At 37.3% G+C, this 21,298-nt stretch overlaps 3 protein-coding genes across 3 annotated transcripts; 1 reads left to right on the forward strand and 2 right to left on the reverse strand.

Moving 5' to 3' along the window:
• The first annotated feature begins 656 nt into the window (after positions 1 to 656).
• LOC108670163 (X-ray repair cross-complementing protein 6-like) lies at positions 657 to 9,069 on the forward strand. Its single transcript, XM_018157617.2, has 15 exons — positions 657 to 888; positions 1,275 to 1,488; positions 1,646 to 1,742; positions 2,239 to 2,419; positions 2,843 to 2,960; positions 3,293 to 3,356; positions 4,087 to 4,168; positions 4,451 to 4,528; positions 4,941 to 5,076; positions 5,620 to 5,738; positions 6,115 to 6,187; positions 6,581 to 6,677; positions 7,361 to 7,467; positions 8,088 to 8,281; positions 8,484 to 9,069. The coding sequence occupies exons 1-15, from the start codon at positions 709 to 711 to the stop codon at positions 8,598 to 8,600; spliced, it is 1,857 nt and encodes a 618-aa protein (XP_018013106.1). The 5' UTR covers positions 657 to 708; the 3' UTR covers positions 8,601 to 9,069.
• On the reverse strand, positions 9,014 to 13,716 carry LOC108670164 (thymidylate kinase). Its single transcript, XM_018157618.2, has 5 exons — positions 13,397 to 13,716; positions 11,224 to 11,320; positions 10,792 to 10,891; positions 9,856 to 10,044; positions 9,014 to 9,622 (listed from the first exon to the last, which is right to left on the reverse strand). The coding sequence occupies exons 1-5, from the start codon at positions 13,533 to 13,535 to the stop codon at positions 9,485 to 9,487; spliced, it is 663 nt and encodes a 220-aa protein (XP_018013107.1). The 5' UTR covers positions 13,536 to 13,716; the 3' UTR covers positions 9,014 to 9,484.
• A 5,043-nt stretch (positions 13,717 to 18,759) lies between these two features.
• On the reverse strand, positions 18,760 to 20,813 carry LOC108670161 (putative nuclease HARBI1). The gene is made up of 3 exons (XM_018157616.2): positions 20,135 to 20,813; positions 19,450 to 19,611; positions 18,760 to 19,208 (listed from the first exon to the last, which is right to left on the reverse strand). The coding sequence occupies exons 1-3, from the start codon at positions 20,796 to 20,798 to the stop codon at positions 18,973 to 18,975; spliced, it is 1,062 nt and encodes a 353-aa protein (XP_018013105.1). The 5' UTR covers positions 20,799 to 20,813; the 3' UTR covers positions 18,760 to 18,972.
• Positions 20,814 to 21,298: the final 485 nt, after the last annotated feature.

Consider the following 21,298-nt stretch of genomic DNA (forward strand, 5'->3'; position numbering starts at 1 on the left):
CTGAGGCAAGTGGTTTTCTGTTGTGGTCTGGCCATGTCTACAGGTTGCAACTAGTTAGGCCAACAAAAAATGAAAAACATACTAGGAAATATTTATTTGTTCAACTTTCTCATTTGCAGATTGGCTTGTACATACTGAAAGGCATGCCTTGACCTGAAAAAAAAATGTTGATCAAATAGGTGTTAAACTTCCAAATTTGTTATTGGATTTTTAATTTTGTAATTGGAATTATTTGAATACTGATTTTTTCAAATGGTAATGTATGGTATATGAGAACTAAGACCACTACCACGGCAATTATGTAATTCTCACTAATTCTCTCTCACTGTAATTCTTGCTAAAAGCATAAATCTCACTCATGTGCTGGAATTAAAATTATAAAAAATGTTTGTGCAATAATTCTAGCTTGATATAGTTGTATGAATTTAAAAATATTTTGCAGAGTTCCAACAATAAACTGTTAACAACAGTTCATATTGCTAAAAGTGGGTTTAATAGGATCAAGGATACAAGGAATTCTAAATGTTGGGGATTATCTATCATGAACAGTACGGAGTCATGCTGCTAATTTATCAGTATAAATAAAAGATAGTGCAAATCTTTCTCTTGATGTCTGTATCTATGCTTTTTAGTACTGATAATATTTACAGCTTCCTGATACCATTTCATATATGCTAAATTTTATTTCTCTTCAGATAAATCAGTCAAATGGAAAACATAGATTTTAACTTTGGTCTTGATGGTGAAAATGGTGAAGAAGATGCTGAAGAGCAATGGCAATGGGAAGGACGTAATGCCACAGTATTTCTCATTGATGTTGCTCCAGCCATGTTTGAAAAAGATGCTGCTGAAGAGGAATCAGATATCCCATTTATTGTGGCCATGAAGGTTAATTATTTCTTCACTTCTTAATTATTGCTTCTATTATAAAATATGATATATGTTGTACAGGAGAGGTTAATTTCGGGCTAAATGTGATAAGTTGTTCTATTTCTATATTTGTTTATTTGAAAAATACATTATAAAAGTTTGAGGGTATTTATCATTGGTAATAGTATACCGTAGTTCAGACATTATTCGTTGATTGAAATGCAGGTGGCCATTTCTATAAGATATAATAACCTTAATCAATAAACAGAAGGTAGTCATAAATTTTTGGTGTTTACTTTTATGTGTACTTGTTTGATTTGAGTTTACTCATCAAACTATCAAATTTGATAGTTTGATGTGAGTATAAATTACCATCAATTGCCTGAATAAAGCTTGTTTTTCAGTGTGTACATGCAAGTGTGTGCCGTCAAGTGGTGTCCAGCGATCAAGACCTGACAGCTGTTGTTTTCTTCAATACGCTGAACTGTACAAGTGCTTCACAGCAACCCAGCACCAGCAGCACCGCCCTTCTGGCCACATTCCCACACGTTGCCATACCTCTTCCACTTGATCGGCCAAGTGCAGACCGAGTTCTGACCCTTGAATCCTACTTACAAGGTTACTTTCTGCTGACAATATCTCATAACTAATATCATTAATATTCTGTCTCGTGCTGTACGTTTGTACTCAATCAAATGTCAGAGCATAAGTTTGTGAATAACATATGGAACTTCATTTCAAGCGTCATTGAACATTGATCAATGTTTATTTTTAGACGGACGTTCAAAAGTTACACGAGAGTTTGGTGGCATTTGTGAGGATGCCAGCCTTGGGGATGCATTATGGGCCTCCAGCAACCTCATAACACAATGGTAGGCACATGACTGTATTAATTTATAAATCTACTCCTGGAAAGAAAGTTTAAGTGAGTGCTAAGTACCTAGTCCCTCTTGATTTCAGTGCTGGCGAAATGGTTTTCATTATAGGATATTCTAGTTTTGTATTTGATATTACCACCTTGTATTTATATGCTTTTTTATTCAGAGGTCACATATAATTATTTGATATTACCATCTTATTTTCAAATACTTTTTTATTCGGAGGTCACTTACAATTGTTTTATATTACCCTTTTGTATGTATATGCTATTTTATTTGGAGGTCACATACAATTATTTTGTATTACCATATTGTATTTATATGCTATTTTATTTGGAGGTCACATACAATTATTTTGTATTACCATATTGTATTTATATGCTTTTTTATTCAGAGGTCACATAAAATTATTTGATATTACCGTCTTATTTTCAAATACTTTTTTATTCGGAGGTCACATGCAATTTTGAAGTATTTTTCTGTGTTGCAGCAAGAGCTCACTGTCAGGTCAGAATGTGCTGCTGTTCACATGTCGCGATGAGCCTCACTCCAGCAATGCGGTCGACCTTGCCAAGAAAGCCAAATGCAAAGCCCGTGACCTGGACGATGCTGGCATTGACTTAGAACTCCTTGGCTTAGGTGCCAATTTTGATGCCAGCAAATTTTATAAGGTGTGCAAGAATTTTAACTTGACAGAATTAAATTACATTTTTTGTCAATCTTGATAGTTGATAGTAGAATGATTAGCTTTTAATAAAGTGCTTCACTGCAACATTTGTTTGTATGGCTAAAAGGATGTTTGTAAAATGTTTTGTTAAACTTTTAATGTTATTCAACCAACCTGATCTCTTTGAATAGTCCTTTTCTATTTCTTCAATCTTCATGGTTGCAGTACCTACTATCAATTTTTTTTACAATTCTGAATAATGCCAATATAAATTTTTTGCTGTTTGAGTTTATGCTCACTTGATCTCCTGAGCTTTGTTGTTTTGTAGACTTTTTTTCTACTATTTTTCAGATAAATTTAGTTATTTTACACCCTGTATTTTAAGATGAATCTATCAGAATTTGGTTACATTAAAAATGCATTGCAGGCTCTGATTACTCTGGATGGCCAAGCACCAGACCGCAGCATTGCTGGTGCCAGCAGCGCAAGGCTGGAGCAGCTGCAAGAGCGGGTGCGCAGGCTGGAGCACAAGCAGCGAGCTACTGGTCTGTATGAAGCCTATTTCTTCCTATTCATTATTGAATTGACCAAATTTTGTGACATCGCCAAAAGATTGAACAAAATAGCAAGTTTTATGTACATAAAGGTGCACAGTTTTTCAAACTATTACGTTAGAATTGCTCAACAAGGTAAAGATGTAATTGGATTTAGAAATGAGGCCTTGAAGCCTCGTTAGTTATTATCATCATGACAAGCTTCCTTTTCATACAATTTAATAAATTGCCTTGCTGGCTCGTGAGATAAGGATGTTAATTTTATGATCACCCAGGCTACTGAAATTTTCCTGCTATTAAGCCCCATTTAATGTTTTCTACAGGCCGCGTACCATTCACTTTGGCTACGGGCTTGGAAATATCTGTTGGCTTCTACACAAGTATCAGGTACAGGACAATGCATTTGGATTCGTTTTTCTGTAATTTTTTATTAAATACATAAAATTAGATACATCTTGGTTTTCTGAGCCTGTTTCAAATACCCTGCGCTACAAAGGAGAGGGGTTCTGACGCGTGTGTCCTGTCAGAAATCACAGTCATTGAGTTCTTTAAGCCATCATTTATTGGCACATCACCACGAACTCGGTGTATCTGACTGCGGGTGTCAGGTGTAGGGTTAAGTTGTTCTGTAGGAAGAACCCACTCTGCTACCTTTCTTTTCTCATGAAGACGAAAATGGCGTCTGGTCTAAGTGACATGTTGTACGATTGTCTTCACTTCTGCTGTTATTCACTTTTCTATTTTTAGTTTTTTGTCTCTGAGATTCTCATTCTGTTACTTTCTCGTATGCTCTGAAGCGCTCGTCATTTGAGATCTTGCTGCTCTTGTGGTGATTTTATGACTTGAGCTTTGCTTCATAGTTGCTCTACACTGTTAGAAAAAACGGTCCCACTGGCGTTCTAGTGGCCGGTCGCCCCGTGAAAATAAACTGTTTCGCCGTTTTTATCAGATGTTTTATAGATTTCTAGTGTTAAATTATAATAAAAACGGCGACACAGTGTTTCTTTTCACGTGCCGACCGGCCACTGAAACGCCGGTTATACCGTTTACGGGAATTTTTTTAACAATGCACCTATGAGTCTTGTTCCCGTTACCTTCATTTTTGTCCAATGCCCAGCACTGCCCGCAAGCCTGCCTCCGTGAAGCTGCACCGCTCAGGCAATGACCTCATCAAGACCATCACCAAAGAGTACCGCGAGGTTTGTACTTTATTTCTCAAGCGATGATCTTGAGTGTGAGTGTGGCTGACTGAACATCCTAAATATCTAAGCGTCATCTCGAAGAATTGAGTTCAAATCAGTACTCGATGATGGAATATGAAATCGAGTGAGTTCATTTGAATTATAAACTAATGTAACTGGTATTAGTCTGAAATTTGGTTGCTGGAAATACTAGCAAAAAGAGCTAATTTTACTGTGCCTTTGCTTGGTTGTCTTAGAATATTAAGATAACGTTTGTATAATTTTACATTTGCGTTTCAGGATACCGGCGAGTTGCTTATGACGTCTGACTTCTGCAAGTACCAAGAATACGGAAAACGCAAAATCAAGTTCACTGTCGTACGTTGTGGGCCGTAATGTTTTACCCCTTTTAATCATTTGTCGTTTCACATTAGGAAAGTGGAAATTTAAAAAGTTTACATCTTAAGGTTTATTGATTTTTTGAAATAATTTAATTTGAAGTTTGTATATGTTTGTTATTTGAACATTTGAACATGTTCATGAAATTTGTATATGTTAATTTGTACGTTATAGTAGTAGATGCATCAGTTATTATAAGAACTATACATTTAAATCCCTCTCTTGTGTACGTATGTATTTGTTTGTCCGTTCTGTAGTCACTCAATGACAAATCGGGTGAAAGGATTCTGCGAAATCGGACGCCTAGATTACCTGATAATGAAATTTCAGGAAAAGTTATGAATTAACTATGCTGTGTTATCATGCTGTATTTATGTTTCCATTTTTCCAGGAAGAGAGCCGAGAACTGAACAAAGTATACCCAACCGGCATCGAATTGCTGGGCTTCAAGCCGTCTTCTGCCATCAAAGCATTCCACTACGTGAAACCTGCCAGCTTCCTGTACCCTGACGACAAGAATATCAAAGGTGGGCCTTATTGTGCAAAGGTGGGTGCAGTAGTAACAAAATTTTTCAAGGTGGGCCTTACTGACCGAATCCAGGGCTTTCTTAAGGTGCTGAGGTGACAAAATCAGTCAAGGTGGGCCTTGTTGAGCCGAATCCAGGGCTTTCTTAAGGTGAAGAGGTGACAAAATCATTCAAGGTGGGCCTTGTTGAGCCGAATCCAGGGCTTTCTTAAGGTGAAGAGGTGACAAAATCATTCAAGGTGGGCCTTACTGACCGAATCCAGGGCTTTCTTAAGGTGCTGAGGTGACAAAATCAGTCAAGGTGGGCCTTATTGAGCCTAATTCAGGGCTGTGTTAAGGTGCAGAGGTGACAAAATCAGTCAATGTGGGCCATACTGAGCTAAATCCAAGCTGTGTTAAAATTCCGGGACGATTGAGCTGTTCTGTTCACAGAGCGCTGGACAATAACTACATGATTGAGATTGAGTACTACCCTGTTTGATGTTCCCTGAGATGTACCGCCTGCTGGTGTTGATGCTTGGCACTGACGAGGTGCTGTGTGCAGGAAGCACAGCGGCGTTCGCAGCGCTGCTGACGCGGTGCGTTGCACGCGACGTCGTCCCCATCGTGAGGGTCGTGCCCCGCACCAACGCCAGCCCTTCTTGGGCTGCGCTCCTGCCGCAGGTTTTGTGTCACTAATAACACTTGCACCCGTGCTAGTCCATAGTGCAACTTGCACCTGTTTCTAGGATATTATTAACTGGTTGCGCTCAACAGTGAAGTTGCCATGTTAGCTTTTTGGGATCAATTAATCATTACTGAATAACGCTGGACTGAATCGGAAATTCCAGCAGTTTTTTTTGTAAACTCACTGCAAAGTTGACCGCTAAAGTTAATTTAGAATTTTTTTCAAAATTTGAAAGAACATGCAATTCCACTGCATTGTGTTAAGCCTATGTAAAAAATCCTTCGATCTTAGATCTAGTAATTGTTTGAGCATAAATTTTTATGTCGTACAGCGGTGTGAAATAATACTAACGAACAATTCTTGCTGGTGCAGGAGGAGGTGCTGGACGACGATGGCTGCCAGCTCAGGGCGCCGGGATTCCATGTTTGCTACTTGCCATTTGCTGGTGAGTCTTTTTTAAAGCGGAAGACGGATGAAATGCCTCAAAATCGGCATGTTCTATGCCATTTATATGTATTTGAAGTCGCAGTAAAAGTTAATGTTGGCATTATATTCTCAATCATGAAATATCCTTATTGTTCTGCGAGCACCCCCATCATTTATTTTTACGCTCTCTTAGCTATTCTTCTTGTGACTTGAGGTACAGATTTACGATTTCAGGTGTATCGAAGTCACAAGCTCTAATTTCCGCGTTAGAAGTGTGTTACATAACCGACTGAGAAAAGATAGAACTAGTACAATTTTTCATTCGTTCCTCAATTATATTTTGTGTTCTTCCATTAACTTCATTCGTTCCCAGTACTGCTGATAGTTTTACACCTCCGTCTTGATCGTGCAGACGACTTCCGGCAGCTGGACATGACAGTGGGGCGAGCTCGTGCCAGCAACGAGCAGGTTGATGCCGCTAAGTCATTCATCAAGAAGCTGCACTTCAGGTCGCTGTATTTGCAGTCAATTCTCCATTGTATTCAAAAGCATGGCAAATTTTGCACAATTTATGCTGTGCGTTTGATGGCTATACAGCATCATTGCCCGGAAAATACGAATCAAATACTTCTTTAAAGTGACGCAGCTATTGTCCTCCATGCATTCATAGATCTGTAACTTGTACTGTTGGGCAGAGCCATTGATGAGATGCAAGAAGTTCTGTAATAGCAAATATTTCTTTTTCAAACGAGCCTGAGTATGAAAGTGCCCGCTCGTGAATGAGCTAGCAGCTGCTCTTCTTCATCGCTTTGAAGCTATAGAAATGTTGCAACTTGGCTTGAAGGATTATATTTTATCTTAAAGCATTATATTTTTGATACGGGACCTGCTGCCTGTCCAGGATTATTTTTTGAACATTGTTCACTATTACATACCTTATCCATTATTTTTTTAACTAAGACTATCCTGAAACTTTGTAAACTCATTAAATTTCTCGCGGTATTTATTTTCTGTCAAAATGGCAGAAGGAGCGTCATGTTGTTCGTTGAATCGCCCATTACTCCTGATACTCTTCACTAAACAAACATACCTCCTCCATAACGTCGGCATTATGACATCACCATATATTACGGGAATCATGTAAGCAGAAGAATAGCCTTGTGTGTGCGTCATCGCTGCTTACATATTGCAGGTACGATCCTTCGAGTTTCGAGAACCCAGACCTGCAGACGCACTGGCGCAACATCGAGGCACTCGCCCTCAACAGGCGCGACCTGGAGCCCGTCACCGACTACACCGGTGCGTGCAAAGCTGAAGCCGCGCCAGTCGGTGGCAGTGAATAGAAACTTTATCAATCGTGGTAACTTAATTAAGACTAGATATTCCTAGTAGGATTAGATAGAAACTTTATTAATCTTGAAAATTTAATAAAAAAATATTCCTAGTAGGATTAGAAGATTTTTACTGTGTTTTTATCTCACAAGAACACAAGAGTTTGAATTTTGACCGTTATTGTTTTTGTATTCATTTGTACTTCATTTGCTGTGGCTACTTTTGTATCAGAGGCGGTAGCTGACAATGTAAATCTAAGTACCAAGCTACTAATAGTCTTCAAGTGTCTTGGAATTGGCGACAAGATTCCCTAAAATTTATTTTATAGTGCGGTTGACCTGAAAAGTTTATTATCATGCTCAAGTCGTCCGTTTTCAAAATGAGGCGAAATTTTCATGACGTGTCCACTGTCCAGTTCTTCAGCGTGCGTCAAAGATAATGATGGCCGATTTTATCTTCGATGTGCAGTTGCATTATACCAAATCATTTCAACTACTGCCTAGGAAATACAGCTTGCTGCCGATTTCATGTATCAGCTTATCTATAGCTACTAAATAATGTGATCATTTTAACTGCAATTTTTCCAGTGCCGGACTACGCGCGTATCCGTAAGAAGACGCAGGAGCTTGTGTCCGCTTTCAAGGATCTGGTTTGGCCGAGCGGATACGATGCGACCGCCGCGGCGGCCAAGCGGCCTCCGCCCAAGCCTAGAGCGACAGCTGGCATAGCTCCCGCTGCTGCCGGCACTCCTTCAGTAGAAGACATGGCGCGAAACAATACTGTGAGTCTCAACGTCATAACGCAAATCCATCTTTATGCATGTTAATCTGATTTGTTTAATATTTCATTTGGCTCCAGTAAAATAAAATAATCGTTAACAATAGAATTTGACCATTTATTACAAAAAGTCTCATGATGACATTTCAACACGGAATTAATTCATTGAGTTCTTCACTGATGATAATTGAGTAATCTGCATGCAGGTCGAGAAGCTGAACGTAGCCACTCTGAAGGAGTGGCTCTCAGCGCGCAACATCAAAGTGACGGGCAAGAAGAAGCCGCAGCTCGTCCAGGACGTCTACGATGTCTTGTCAGCGTAGCGCAGAGGCTTTCCAGTCATTTTATTTGAAATAGTTCCATTTGATGCCTTTAAAAGTTTTTATGCCTCTCCTCTGGTTTGGCAAACTCTCACCTTGAATTCTCTTTGTGTGCCTTGTAGTGAGAACTCATTATAATTTTATTCTGCAAACTCTCTACTAAAATGATTGCGTCGTGATGATCGCATGTACATTGAGGGTTCTTGAGGATTGAAAAGCCTGTAAGAGCTAACAGGAAGTATTTTTTTCAAGACGTGCCGCACGGAAAGTTTGTGAATTGCTTTACAAATAGATGTGATAGTAGTTGTTATTGTGTCACGTTCAACGTTCAATTGATTGTTGAGCATGAAGCTTCGTTCGTACAAAGTTGCATAAGTTCTTCATACACAATTTTTAGTTAATAAAACTCAGATCCATATAGTTTTCGATGAATTTTGTTTACTGCATTAATAAAATAGCGAATAAGAACTGACTTGTGATCGTCCTTGCCTTGTGTGAAAAAAAGTTTAGAAATAATTATGAGCAATGTCTCAAGAAAGAATTAGAAGCATATTATTCGACGTGCTATGGACAATGTATTCCTCGAACCGATAATTGGAAATTAAGTGTTCATGTTAATACTGTATAAGAAAATTTTTTTACAAAAATTTAAATTATGAAAAAAACATCTTACGACGTTGTACTCTAATTGGTACATTTTGTAAACTACTAAGATGATAAGATGATAACTTTCTAGCGGTCATGATGTGCGTGTCGAATGATTCTTTGGGAAGACTCGCACCATTTTCTGGAGAACTTAAATTAGATTCTTACAATAAGTATGAGTCTTATGAAAATGGGCAATAAAAATAGAGTTAGGTCACGTAACAGACGGTACGTGATGAGAACTATGTCTCTGGGTTGTCAGCTTTGGGCCAGTCCAGCGTCAGTAGCGGTTTATCTTCAGCGGCCGCGACGGCGGACGTTACCAAGGGAAGGAGTTCCGAATGGAGCTGCTCCACGCTCTTCTCATCAGCATTAACGACCTGAACATATCATTCATTAGTATTACTTACAAATGTAAACCTTCTTCAAATATAGGCCATACTTTTTGAATTGGGTGCACGTACTTCCACTAAGACAATAGGACTAATAATAAGTACCGCTAATGGATAAGAATCTTCGTAAACAATTAATCCCAACGTTCATCTCTGGCAGGTGAAATATCTATAAATAAACATTGAAATTTACAATTTTTTATATCAATAGGACTACTCACGTTCCAGTAATCGCGCTTGAGTTCATTATAATTGCGCATGACACGCTGCTGGAAACTGTCCTCCTCGTATCGCTCCTGGCCATAGCCTCCTCTGGAGGAGAGCTCCGTGCCGCCTAGCGTGAGGAACAGCACGAGATCTGGTCGCGGCAGTCCGCTGTCACTGGCTGCACACCACGACACAGGCAAACCCTGGGGAAAATTACGAACATATCTACATTAGTGACGATGCTCACAAATCTTTAAAAATTAAGAAAACATTTTCTTGTAAATTATCGTTATGACTGAATCCATTTATCAAGGAAGAAAAGCTGAGATGGTGCGAGTTCACTGTTGTCATTCAAGCTTTATGTTTTAACTCGAGAGTTCACTTATCCTCTGTATTGATAATTTCTAAAAAAAAATTAGCACTGTAAGCACATGCAATTACTGAAGCAGTTTACAACAGATTTCAATGCAATGGTTAGAGGAAGCCTGTAGCTCCTGCAACTTATTACTGATGCCATGAGAGATGGGAAGAACCAGAGCAGGTATTAAAGATCAATCAGACAAACCATCTCATAAGTCAGGAAAGAGAGGAAGGTAAGCCTTAACACTGTACCCATACCATAAAGAAAATTTCCTGACAAGAATGGATTTCCAATTTATTTCATATCCATCTTTCTGTTCAAATGCCGTCGCAATAATGCGACAAGCTTGACCAATACTGAGCAGTTTTTAATTATCTTACTCTGCCTGTATATTGACCATTTTCAAATAAAAATCTCTCAATATTTTAAAAGTTGGAAACCAGATACCTCGACATCAACATTCAGCTATCACAACCTCCCTGTCGCAGGTGAATTTTTAGTTGAATAAAATAGATTTAAATTTGTATTAACCTAAAGAAGATAAAAAACTTATATTAATAATCATTAATATCATTAAACAAACTCTAACCTTTGCAGCACTAAATGCAATTCCTGAATCAGAATAGCGATCAACAACAAGGGTTGTCCCTTCTTGTAGGAGCTTTTCCATGCTACTCACGCACTCCCACCTGAACACAATCATGGCAGAAATTAAAAATAAGCAAAAGATGGCCCCATTATTAATCATGGCAGAAACAATGAAAGTAAAAGATGGCCCAAATCCCAATCACCATTCATTAAAATGAAAAATTTTATGAAACTGGCTGTTGAATGCTAATAGAGTTAAAAATTTATAGTTCATGCAAAAATATTTAATTTTAAAAAGTTTATAGTCAAAATCAATCAAACTATATCACAATTCAAATGAAAATCATGAGCAAGAAATATAATTACCAATCATTAGCATCATGAGTACAATAAACACTAAATACAGTGAAAAACAAGTGCATTGACACATTACCTATTTGCTGAGAAAAGTAAGTGAACCGCATGGTCATCTAATTCTTGACTCTGTTTGAGGTACTGGTCCAACATTTTTCCAATGGCAGTGGTACGATCTGCAAAAAAATGTACATTACATAAAACAATTTTATACCATCTTGCATGAAGATTCTTTATTATTTAATTTCTTATCTGATATTTAAAAGCATGAAGCACTGTTAATTGGCACTGGCAGCTGCAATCTTTTTAATAAATAACTCATTCTTAGCCTACCATTGGAATTAATGCCTCAAACTACATCACTTTATCATTAATGTTGCTCTCAAAATCAGGTTATAAGGTTAATTTTTGCAATTAAAATTGATCATATCCTGTTTAGCATAAATTAGGTTGCAACCCCTTTATCTAGATAAATACTATAGGTATATGTGGGTACAGAGTATAGGTATATGTAGGTTTGTGAATTTTCATTAAATAATCTCAACTTAACTTTTTAAGGGACTAGTCATGACCTAAAAATTGGAGCGACATGTTTAAAATTTGAGGATGCAGATAGCAAGTCCCAGTACAACAGAAGTGCCATTAACTTGTGAAAGGTTGGTTATATTGATTTCAAATAGTGCTATTTCTTTTAATAATCTATATACATTTCCATCTGAATAGAAACTATATACATAGCAATTTAATAATAAAAAAATTATCATATTATTACAATAAGTGTAGAGAGGAGTTATAGAATGCCTATAGAAAAACCAAGTTCTGCAATTTTGCATCTAGTCCTACATTTACCATATATTCTGAACTATTAAGAATTAAATAAAAAAGGAAAGTCAGTACAATTTCACTATCAAAATAATTCTACATTAATTTCAATGAGATATATTGTTACTGATTGGTTCAAAATTTAAACTCTGACTTGATAAAATAATATGGCACTTAACATATAATAAATAAAATATACAAATTATTATACAAGGCCTAAATTAATCAGAACTAATAATATATCATACTACATTATCAACAAGTGAAATAAAATTTCAATCCAAGGAAATTAAGAAGCTCAAAGGCTAAATTTTAATAATTATGTAAAGTTCCTGACTGCAAATGAAAGGCCCTAGGAAAGGTCAACTCAAATCCAGTGAGAGGATTTGTATTGTCTAACCCACACAATTTTTATGTGTCAAGAAATGCACAATTCTTGTCCAGTACACGGCATCCAAAGCAAACAGAAATGTTAACAGTACATAGTAACCAAAAATGTTTCCAGTTGTGATCAAATGAACTAAAGTTCAGCTTGGTTTTTGAGCGTTTTTTTGACGTTGAAATATAAGCAGCAAGGATTAAGTTATAATTTTTAATAGATTTTTCATCTCAGGATTCTCTTCTGGCAGCTTTAAATGGCATTTTTTTGGTAGCAAAGTATTAAAATTCAAGATTTTCCCTACTTATTTTCCTCTCAAGCATTTAAAAAATGAATTCCTTCTTTTTTAATCACAAAAATACAAGACACAAGTGCTCTTTAAAAAATACCAAAACCACTCTCACAAACTTGGATGCTGAAACTTACTGCATGCAACAAATGACTGAAGACATGTGCATCAACGACATATGAATGTAGAGATACTACACTTTCTCACAAGCCCAAAAAGACTAAATATCCATTTGCCAATCAGTGCATGACAGCAATTATGAGTGGCTATACAAGTCAAGAGTAAGTTAAACAATGCCAGTTAATGGTATAGGCATAGTGTTATGAACTTCTAGGCCAGGGCCAAGCATTGTGTTGCAATACTTATGGCCAATATTACATATATATTTATATTAACCAAATAGATTGTCATCCAGTGTCGTGAATTGTAAAATATAAACTACATTTATTACAAAGTATTTTTAGTAAAATCATGGTTATCATGAATTTCATCGGGAAAAGGAAGTCATTTTTTTGGAAACTAAATAAAATGTGAATTTCATTTTCATCATCTAAATTTGTCAATTGGAGAAAAATAGAACATTAGTTACAAGTTACAGCCTTGATAATGAATTGTTGAACCTATGTTGGTCACATGACAGATTCAACTGCATTTAGAAATGGAATAAAATTCAAATCAATCACTACAAATTTAAAACTTGATGACTATTGTGCCTGAAAATTTTGTATAGTCTTGTTAATGTTTATGGCACAGCAACCATACCTGGGAAATTCATGAGTTGGGCTGGCTTTCCATTATTTTTCAAGCTTTCAACAAGTAATTTAGCTTGTGTAGTTTTCCCCACACGATCACATCCTTCAAGAACAATAAGAGCTCCTCTGCAGGCTTTCTTCACTGACATTTTTTCAACAATTTGATTCAGTAATATTTGAAAAATTTTACAATACCAATCAAGAAAGAAAATTAAGTATTATAAATGTTTTGCACGTCACAAAATTGAGTTAAGAGCATCTTCTGCACAGAGTGCACACAACTTGCTGTTCTTCAGTGAAAAATACAATCACCGATACATTTATTTAAAAAAGAAATAAATTTAACATTTATTGTTAGTAACCAGTACTAATTATGTAACATAACTAACATTTACATGTAACTCTAGGGAAATGGAGTTAATTAAAAAAATTGGGTAGCTAATAACTGTAATGTATAGCTTTCATCACATATTCTCCACCTGTTCTTGCATCCAACTGAAAATATTTTACACTCAGAGAGTTGGATATCTTTTGCTGCAGAGTTGCAGTGCACTAACTAGTGCCTAACTCCCTATAGTGTAGATAGCAGAGGCAATGGCAGCAAATTTACATTACTAGCATCAAAAAGAGGACTTCCAGCCTCAAGGCAGCATGATATGCCTGAGGCCAGGACTAATAACTAAGCAAATAAGTAATTGGTTTGGTTGCTTGATAATCTCATTACAGCACCACTTAAAGTTACAGCCTTACAAGCAACTAGGGTCTACTGAAATAACATTATGTCTTGTTCAGCAAGACAGCAAGTCTTGGCCTCCTATTGTGGTATTGTTATCAGCTTATTGTATTGTTGTCAGCTCCTTTTGAAAGTTCAACATTTCTCTTTAGGCTCAGGATCTTTCAGAAGACACAGTAGCTTGCAACCCAGGCCAGGTGGGCTAGTTACAAGCTAGCATCTTCTTCTTCTTGTTTGATGTTCACAGGAGCTTTGGAGATGTGTCCATGTAGCTCCAAGTCTGCAAGGGGATTCAGTTGTTACAGCAGTTCCAACTGCTCGACATCTGCATGGCAATTCAGTCATTGCAGCAGTTCCAGCAGTTGTGTGCACATGGAGAATGTCATTTGCTTAAAGCATTGTAAACATTGTATCAATTGATAAAATAAAGCTCACAAAATTGGGGACTTGTGCATCAAGATCCTGTTCAGGGAAATATTTTGCTGACGGCAGATCAATGGCCAATATATTTAAAAATAAAATGACATTTATTAATGTTAAGAAATGCTAGTGATCTGCTCAAACTAAACAGAGAATAACATTATTAGAGCTAAGCTAAATTACCCCAGTCAGTAGCTAAAGGATGCCCAACCTTGTGAGAAACCAGACTCTAGAAACCTAAAAGACTCTAGATTTCTCACATATGAGAAATCAGACCCTATGTGAGGGTCCAGCCTGGGTGGTGCAACCTAGAGCCTCTTGCAGTCAAATATGGCTAGTACAAACAGCATTTGATGCAAATGTGCAAACAAGAGGAATCTCTTATGGGCAGGGCTTAGAAGGAGGCAAGGGAATATGTTTATCTGGTGTAAACAAATAGTGGCACTCTTCACATAAGCAGTCATTACAGTACTTAATTGATCTGCACCGAGCACCTCTACTTGAAGTCATAGATGCAGCAAAGGGTGCATTTGTTGAATATTTAGGATGAAGTTAGTTCCACCGAGTGTTTTTTGTGGTTAATATACTCACAATTGTTAGAGATTATATGCAGAATTCCAACAATACAAATTAGCAACATTAACATAGGCAAACATACTAGATTCTATTCACTAAAACTTTATTTGCTTCAGGGTATCAATTTCTATAAGGGAATCAGTAGGGGCTTTGATTATCTTCAGCTGTGTCTCAGGTGGGAAAGGGCCTCCTCCAGAAGCAAATTCTTTACAGATTGATAAACAGTCAGCTAGGTCAATATGTTTGATAGATCAGTTTGGGCCTAAGCATGCAGATGGCAGTGAAGCAGCAAGTGATTATTTATCCATGCTGGCTACAGATACACATGGGGTAATCAATCATCCTAAACTTAGCCAAGTGTACTTTCACAATGGCCTGACCCATATGAAGTCTAGCAAGCACCGTCTCTAGAAGTCTGTTTTGGTTCGGTACTCATTGCCAATTACCTACTCTCTTTTTCATTTCAGAGATGAAATCAAATGGCCCTTTCCTGAAGCTTCAGTCATATTAACCCATTCCCACTGCCATTACGCAAGAATAACTTTGACTTTGAAGGGTTGAGGTGTTGAAGGCCTTATTAAAGGCCTGTTCACCAATCATGGTGATATGTTGTATTTAGCAACGCGCATGGTGGGTCTAGTGATAGGGGTCCGAGTCTTACTTAGTGTCTAGGTTAGACCAGTGAGCGTCGAGGCAAGACTTGAATGAGTTGACACTAGGGGCAGAAACTACCAGCTCAAGAAGGCTATTCCACACTCCGACAGGGAATAGCATTCACCACTCTGACATCAACTTAGAGCTCATTGAGTATCCTTTTGAATTCGATAGATGTGTACATGAATCATATTATCATAATATAGAAAAAAAGTGCTTGCATGAGAAGAGATTGAAATTTTCAAAATATTTTAATATCTGTTGTTTTACTTGTCAAGTTGGAGAAGAAGAGCCCAAAGAGGCCAATGACACATGCCTTGAAATTGAGCGTTTGTAAGCAATAGTCTAAGATTTACTGGGGCTGTGACAGGCTGAAGATTTTGGCATCACTGATGCAGGTCTCTCAGCCATTGATGTCACAACTAATACCAAGGTTGTTGTTGTAATTGCCCATCCTGGTAGTGGCGACTAAAGAGGGGGGGTGATAGGTCAGATTTTCCAGGCACTCGGTACCACGGTAGTTCTACAACCATCACTGGCTCGCTGACCCCTCAGAGCCATTTTATTGCATTATGCAACACCCTGGACAAGCCCGGTACTCATTTATCAACCAGAGTTGGACTTGGATGAATGGCTGAGTTGACCATGAGCTGTGCTTCCTGGTAGAACTTTTCCTCAGTGGGATTCAAACCCGGGAGCTGGGTGCGAGAGACAGAGTCTCTCACCAGTCACCACCAAGGTCCTCAATTCTTGTGATCCATTTTCATTTGAGAGGAGGGTCACACCAACAGTGCTTCAAGCTATGAGCCATAAAAAGCCTATGACATTCGACCCTGAGGAACCAGTGACTTCCACCCCTACCAAACCTGGTACTAGAAGGGCCACTGACCTGAGTCATGTGAAACTCGTAAAAGAAAACAGCGCAGCAATGATGCTGCAAATCATACCACGGCTCATGAAGTGTTGAGTGTGCAAACGGAGATCCAAATTCGTGCAAGAAGCATGGCAGCATCACTTTTTGTTGCAGCAGCAGCTGTTGAGAAGATTGCCAGTGCTTTTGTAGTTACTGAGCCTCTCAAAAATCCACAAATGGATGGATGTACAACTTATTCTGTTCATTGTTCAATGACCTTGCATTTGCCAAATGTTTTCTTAGTTTGTGATCAAGTTAGCACAAACTATGGTATTTTCAACATATTCTAGAAGATTTTATTCAAGCCTAGCTCTTATTTCAATTGTGACCAGCAATACATTCATTGGTGTGCCAGAAGAACTATGAGTTTTGTTATTTTCACTCATGCTTTTTCAAATATTTTGTGTTAATATCTGATTGGTCTGCGCTGGTGTTGCCGAATGGTTGTGACGTCACGCTTGTTTGGTCGTGAGATGGCTTTGTACGTGCTGCGCTCTGATTGGTTCGGGGAACGCCGGTAGCCTGCGTGGCGTGGGCTGGCTGTAACGTGACGCAAGTTGGCGGCAATGCAGTTGGGGACAGGAGTCTAGCGTTAACCATGATATGGTGAGCATCTTGTGAGCGTGTGCTATTAACATTTTGTAAAGACAGGAAATATCAACTGCCTTATTGATACTGCTAGACTGCTAGAGTATTTGTATGTATAGGATCAGACTAGAATTGTATCGTTCTGTGCCATTGAGGACCAATCACTAATGACTCGTGATATTTCTAATCTTCTTTGCATCATATCACTATACATGTTCACTCATAGTCTACACTACACACAGTCACTTCTACAGAAATGCTCCTCAAGGCACCCAGTTTGTGTTTAAGACTGCTTTATGCTGCCCGTCAATCATCTGTCTGTTGTACCATTAAATCATCTATGCCACGTATCATCACTCTATGTTTTGGAAAAATAGGCTTTTGAAGAAAAGTGATGCAAATGGACAAGTGAACTTTTTTTTTCTCTAGCTTCTTCACAGAAGAAGCTAGAGACTACATGAAGAGCAGGAGCTTATTAATTAATATTAGTAGAACATGACAAGCCTTTATTCAATATATTATAAATATAACTTCAAACTTGTTCATCATTGCTAATGCTGTGACAGTAAATGAAAGGATCGAGATAAGGGATTCAATGATTTTCATAACCATTTTATTTTTATTTACTAGTACATCTGTTATGGAATATGGCATAGCTCAAAGACTCAAATTTATAGAATTTGGGACCGATTCGACACTTCAGCGAACTCGCGTGCGAACTCGCCTGCGAGCTCGAACTTCATTTTCAACTCTGGCACTCATAACTCCTTCAATTATGAACAGATTATATTCAAATTTGAAATATAAGTAGATAATATCAGTACGCTGCGGAGAGTATTTTTTTCAAATTTTTTCATTGATAATTTTTTTTAATACGGAAAACCTAACTTAATTTTCAACTCTGGCACGCATAACTCTGTCAATAATGGACGGATTTTCTTAAAATTTAAAATATAAGTAGATAATATGAGTACGCTGCGGAGGGTATTTTTTTCAAATTTTTACATTCATTACTTTTTTATTATCACCGAAAACCTAACTTCACGTTCACCTCGCAGGTTAGGTCCTAGTCAGGTCAAGTTTCAGTATTACTCCGCAGCGTACTGATATTATCTACTTATATTTCAAATTAGAATAAAATCCGTTCATAATTGAAGGAGTTATGCGTGCCAGAGTTGAAAATTAAGTTAGGTTTTCCATATTAAAAAAAATTATCGATGAAAAAATTTGAAAAAAATACTCTCCGCAGCGTACTGATATTATCTACTTATATTTCAAATTTGAATATAATCCGTTCATAATTGAAGGAGTTATGAGTGCCAGAGTTGAAAATGAAGTTCGAGCTCGCAGGCGAGTTCGCTGAAGTGTCGAATCGGTGAATTTGGGCATGTTCTGTGATATGTGATTTTTCAATTATGAAAGTTTTTTTTCAAATATTGTATGAAGTAAATAGGATTCAGTATTTTAATAAATACTGATTTGATGCATTTATAATGAATTTCCTTGCATCATAATAATATTCATTACATGCTTTTTCATGTTAACAATTAAAGTAACAATAATTCAGCACAAAGGTAATGAAGAAATGAGGTCAATCATGAAAGTAATTAACAAAATATATATGCCCAGTCAGAACAGAAAAAAGCAGAAAAAGCAATTTGTTGTGAAGTCATAACCTACAGTTTCCCTGATAATTCAATGATTAAAAGAAATTTTCAACCAATGCCCTGCGAACTTGCCCTCCAAGACCTCTTGCCGCTTCACTCTGATATTGTGTTTGGTGCATTTCATCATGATCTTGGTCCTCAAGCTCCACGTGGTCCTCAGCTTGCTCATCAGCAGGATTTGGGATATTTTTTTTAATGCATTGGTTGTGGAGTAGCAGACAGGCTGCAATTATCTTTGCACATTTAAGTGGCTCATACTGGAGGTTTCCACCTGGGGGGATAAGAATACTTTCTTGTTAGGTGCTCAAGATGTGTAGTATGTACTAATTTATATTTTACATTCAGGCATGAGTATTGAATGACTAATCTATACTTAGTACCAATAAATGAACTTATTTCATTCAAAAGTTTACATTTTTAGCAAAGGCAAACCTTGAATTTTACTAGACAATGAATAATTGTTATTAAAAATGTTATATTGTTATTATATGTTTAAATTCGTGAATTCTTACCCGATTTGTGTAAGCACCTGAATCTTGACTTCAGGACTCCTAAAGTTTGTCCAATAATAGCTCTAGTTCTGGTGTGGCATCTATTGAACTCTTCCTCTGCCGGCAGTCCAGGGTTGGCAATAGGTGTCATCAGGAATGGTTCAAGGGGATAACCTCCATCTCCTGGAAGGATATGATACAAATCATACTATATATATTTATATATAATAATCCAAGATGCCATTTAGTTTTTCATTGACAGGTAAAATATGTACACGTGTAATAATCCTCATATATTAGAATTTTGTTGTTCCAGAGTATACAGCATAGGATCATGATCAGATTAGTGTGCTTTTGCAAGTGCAAACTAAACCAAATTAGCCTTATTTAGGTTCATAATGGTTTATAGCGGGTCAGAAGACATTGGAGGTTTTGATAAGTTTTAATTTTTATAGTCAATACAGCTCTCTCAAGAAGGTCAGAAAAATTTGTAGTAATCTACAAGTAGTCACACACCCAAACAGCCATTAAACTTTTTTTTATAGATGCCCCTGCAGCACAGCAGTGTTCAGTATTATGCATAGAATCTTATCATAAATTGTCAACATTCAAAGTTATTAAATTAGAGCAACACTTCCCTGAACTAGCAAGTATTGAATTTAGAGATTATTCATTCAATTTATTACTGAAGGTGAATTTAACTCACCCAAGAGTATTCCATCTCTGAATTCTCCATGTTGAAATCTGGTGCGGAGAGTACTGTTGTTCCAGATGAAAGCATCACGAGTGGAGCCTGGGTAGTTGACAACATAGTTGATTATCACTCTCTTAGCATCACAGACCACTTGGATATTCAGGGAATGGTATTTTTTTCTGTTGACAAAAACTAGCTCATCCTCACTAGGTGCCTTGATTGGTATGTGTGAAGCATCTATGACTCCAATGACTCGTGGAAAACCTGCCACTGTATAGAAATCTCTCATGGTTTGCTGGAGTTGGAGTATGCCAGCAGGCATTTTAATTTCATTTCTGGCTTTTTCAGCTAGAATATTTGAAACAGATGTAATGATTTTGCTCACACTTTGTTGTGAGAGGCCACTGCTGTTTGCAACTACATTTTGGAATGAGCCGCTGGCATAAAATCGCAGTGCAACCAAAATTTGGGTGCTTACAGGTATAGCATGGGATCTTAGGGTGTTCCTCTTAAGCTGAGGCTCAAATTCCAGAATGAAATTGATGATTTCATTACGAGGGAACCGGTAGTTTCTAATTAGTTCCTCATCAGCAATATGTAAGAAATCTTGTGGGTCTTTGTACACCCTCTCTCTCCTTAATGCTCGCTGATACTCATATGCAAAAAGAAGTTCCATGATTTATAATATTGATCTGTAGGAAAGGAAGGCATCAGATTAAATATAAATAGTGTGCACACCTTCATAACAATGGTTTTGGCATAACAATAGTTTTGAAAGAAAGTCCATACTCTATACTGAAATATTGGCATACTATAACAGAATGCAGACTGATAATTCCCAACTCAAATTTTTATTTAATAACCAGGACATTACGAGTGAGATCCGCCTTTGCCTCAAGAAAGTAATTTTCAATTTAGTTACTTAGTATCAGCCAAAGGTTATATGCAAAAAAGGCATACATGGATACAAATTTGAAATATTGGGCAGCTTTGCCAGGACACAAACAAGTTACTTTTATTTGTATATATTAAAATTATGTGTGAAAATGGCCAAATTAGGCAAGGGCCACAATAATGTATGAAATTGCAAGCATTGAAGCAAGCAATCCTCAGTAAATTGGTAATTAAATTCACCAGCTGATATCAACTGATCTGTGACTCACTTTCCTGCCTTTT

Source organism: Hyalella azteca, unplaced genomic scaffold (genome assembly GCF_000764305.2).
Source record: "Hyalella azteca isolate HAZT.00-mixed unplaced genomic scaffold, Hazt_2.0.2 contig10624, whole genome shotgun sequence".
Lineage (NCBI taxonomy): Eukaryota > Metazoa > Arthropoda > Malacostraca > Amphipoda > Hyalellidae > Hyalella > Hyalella azteca.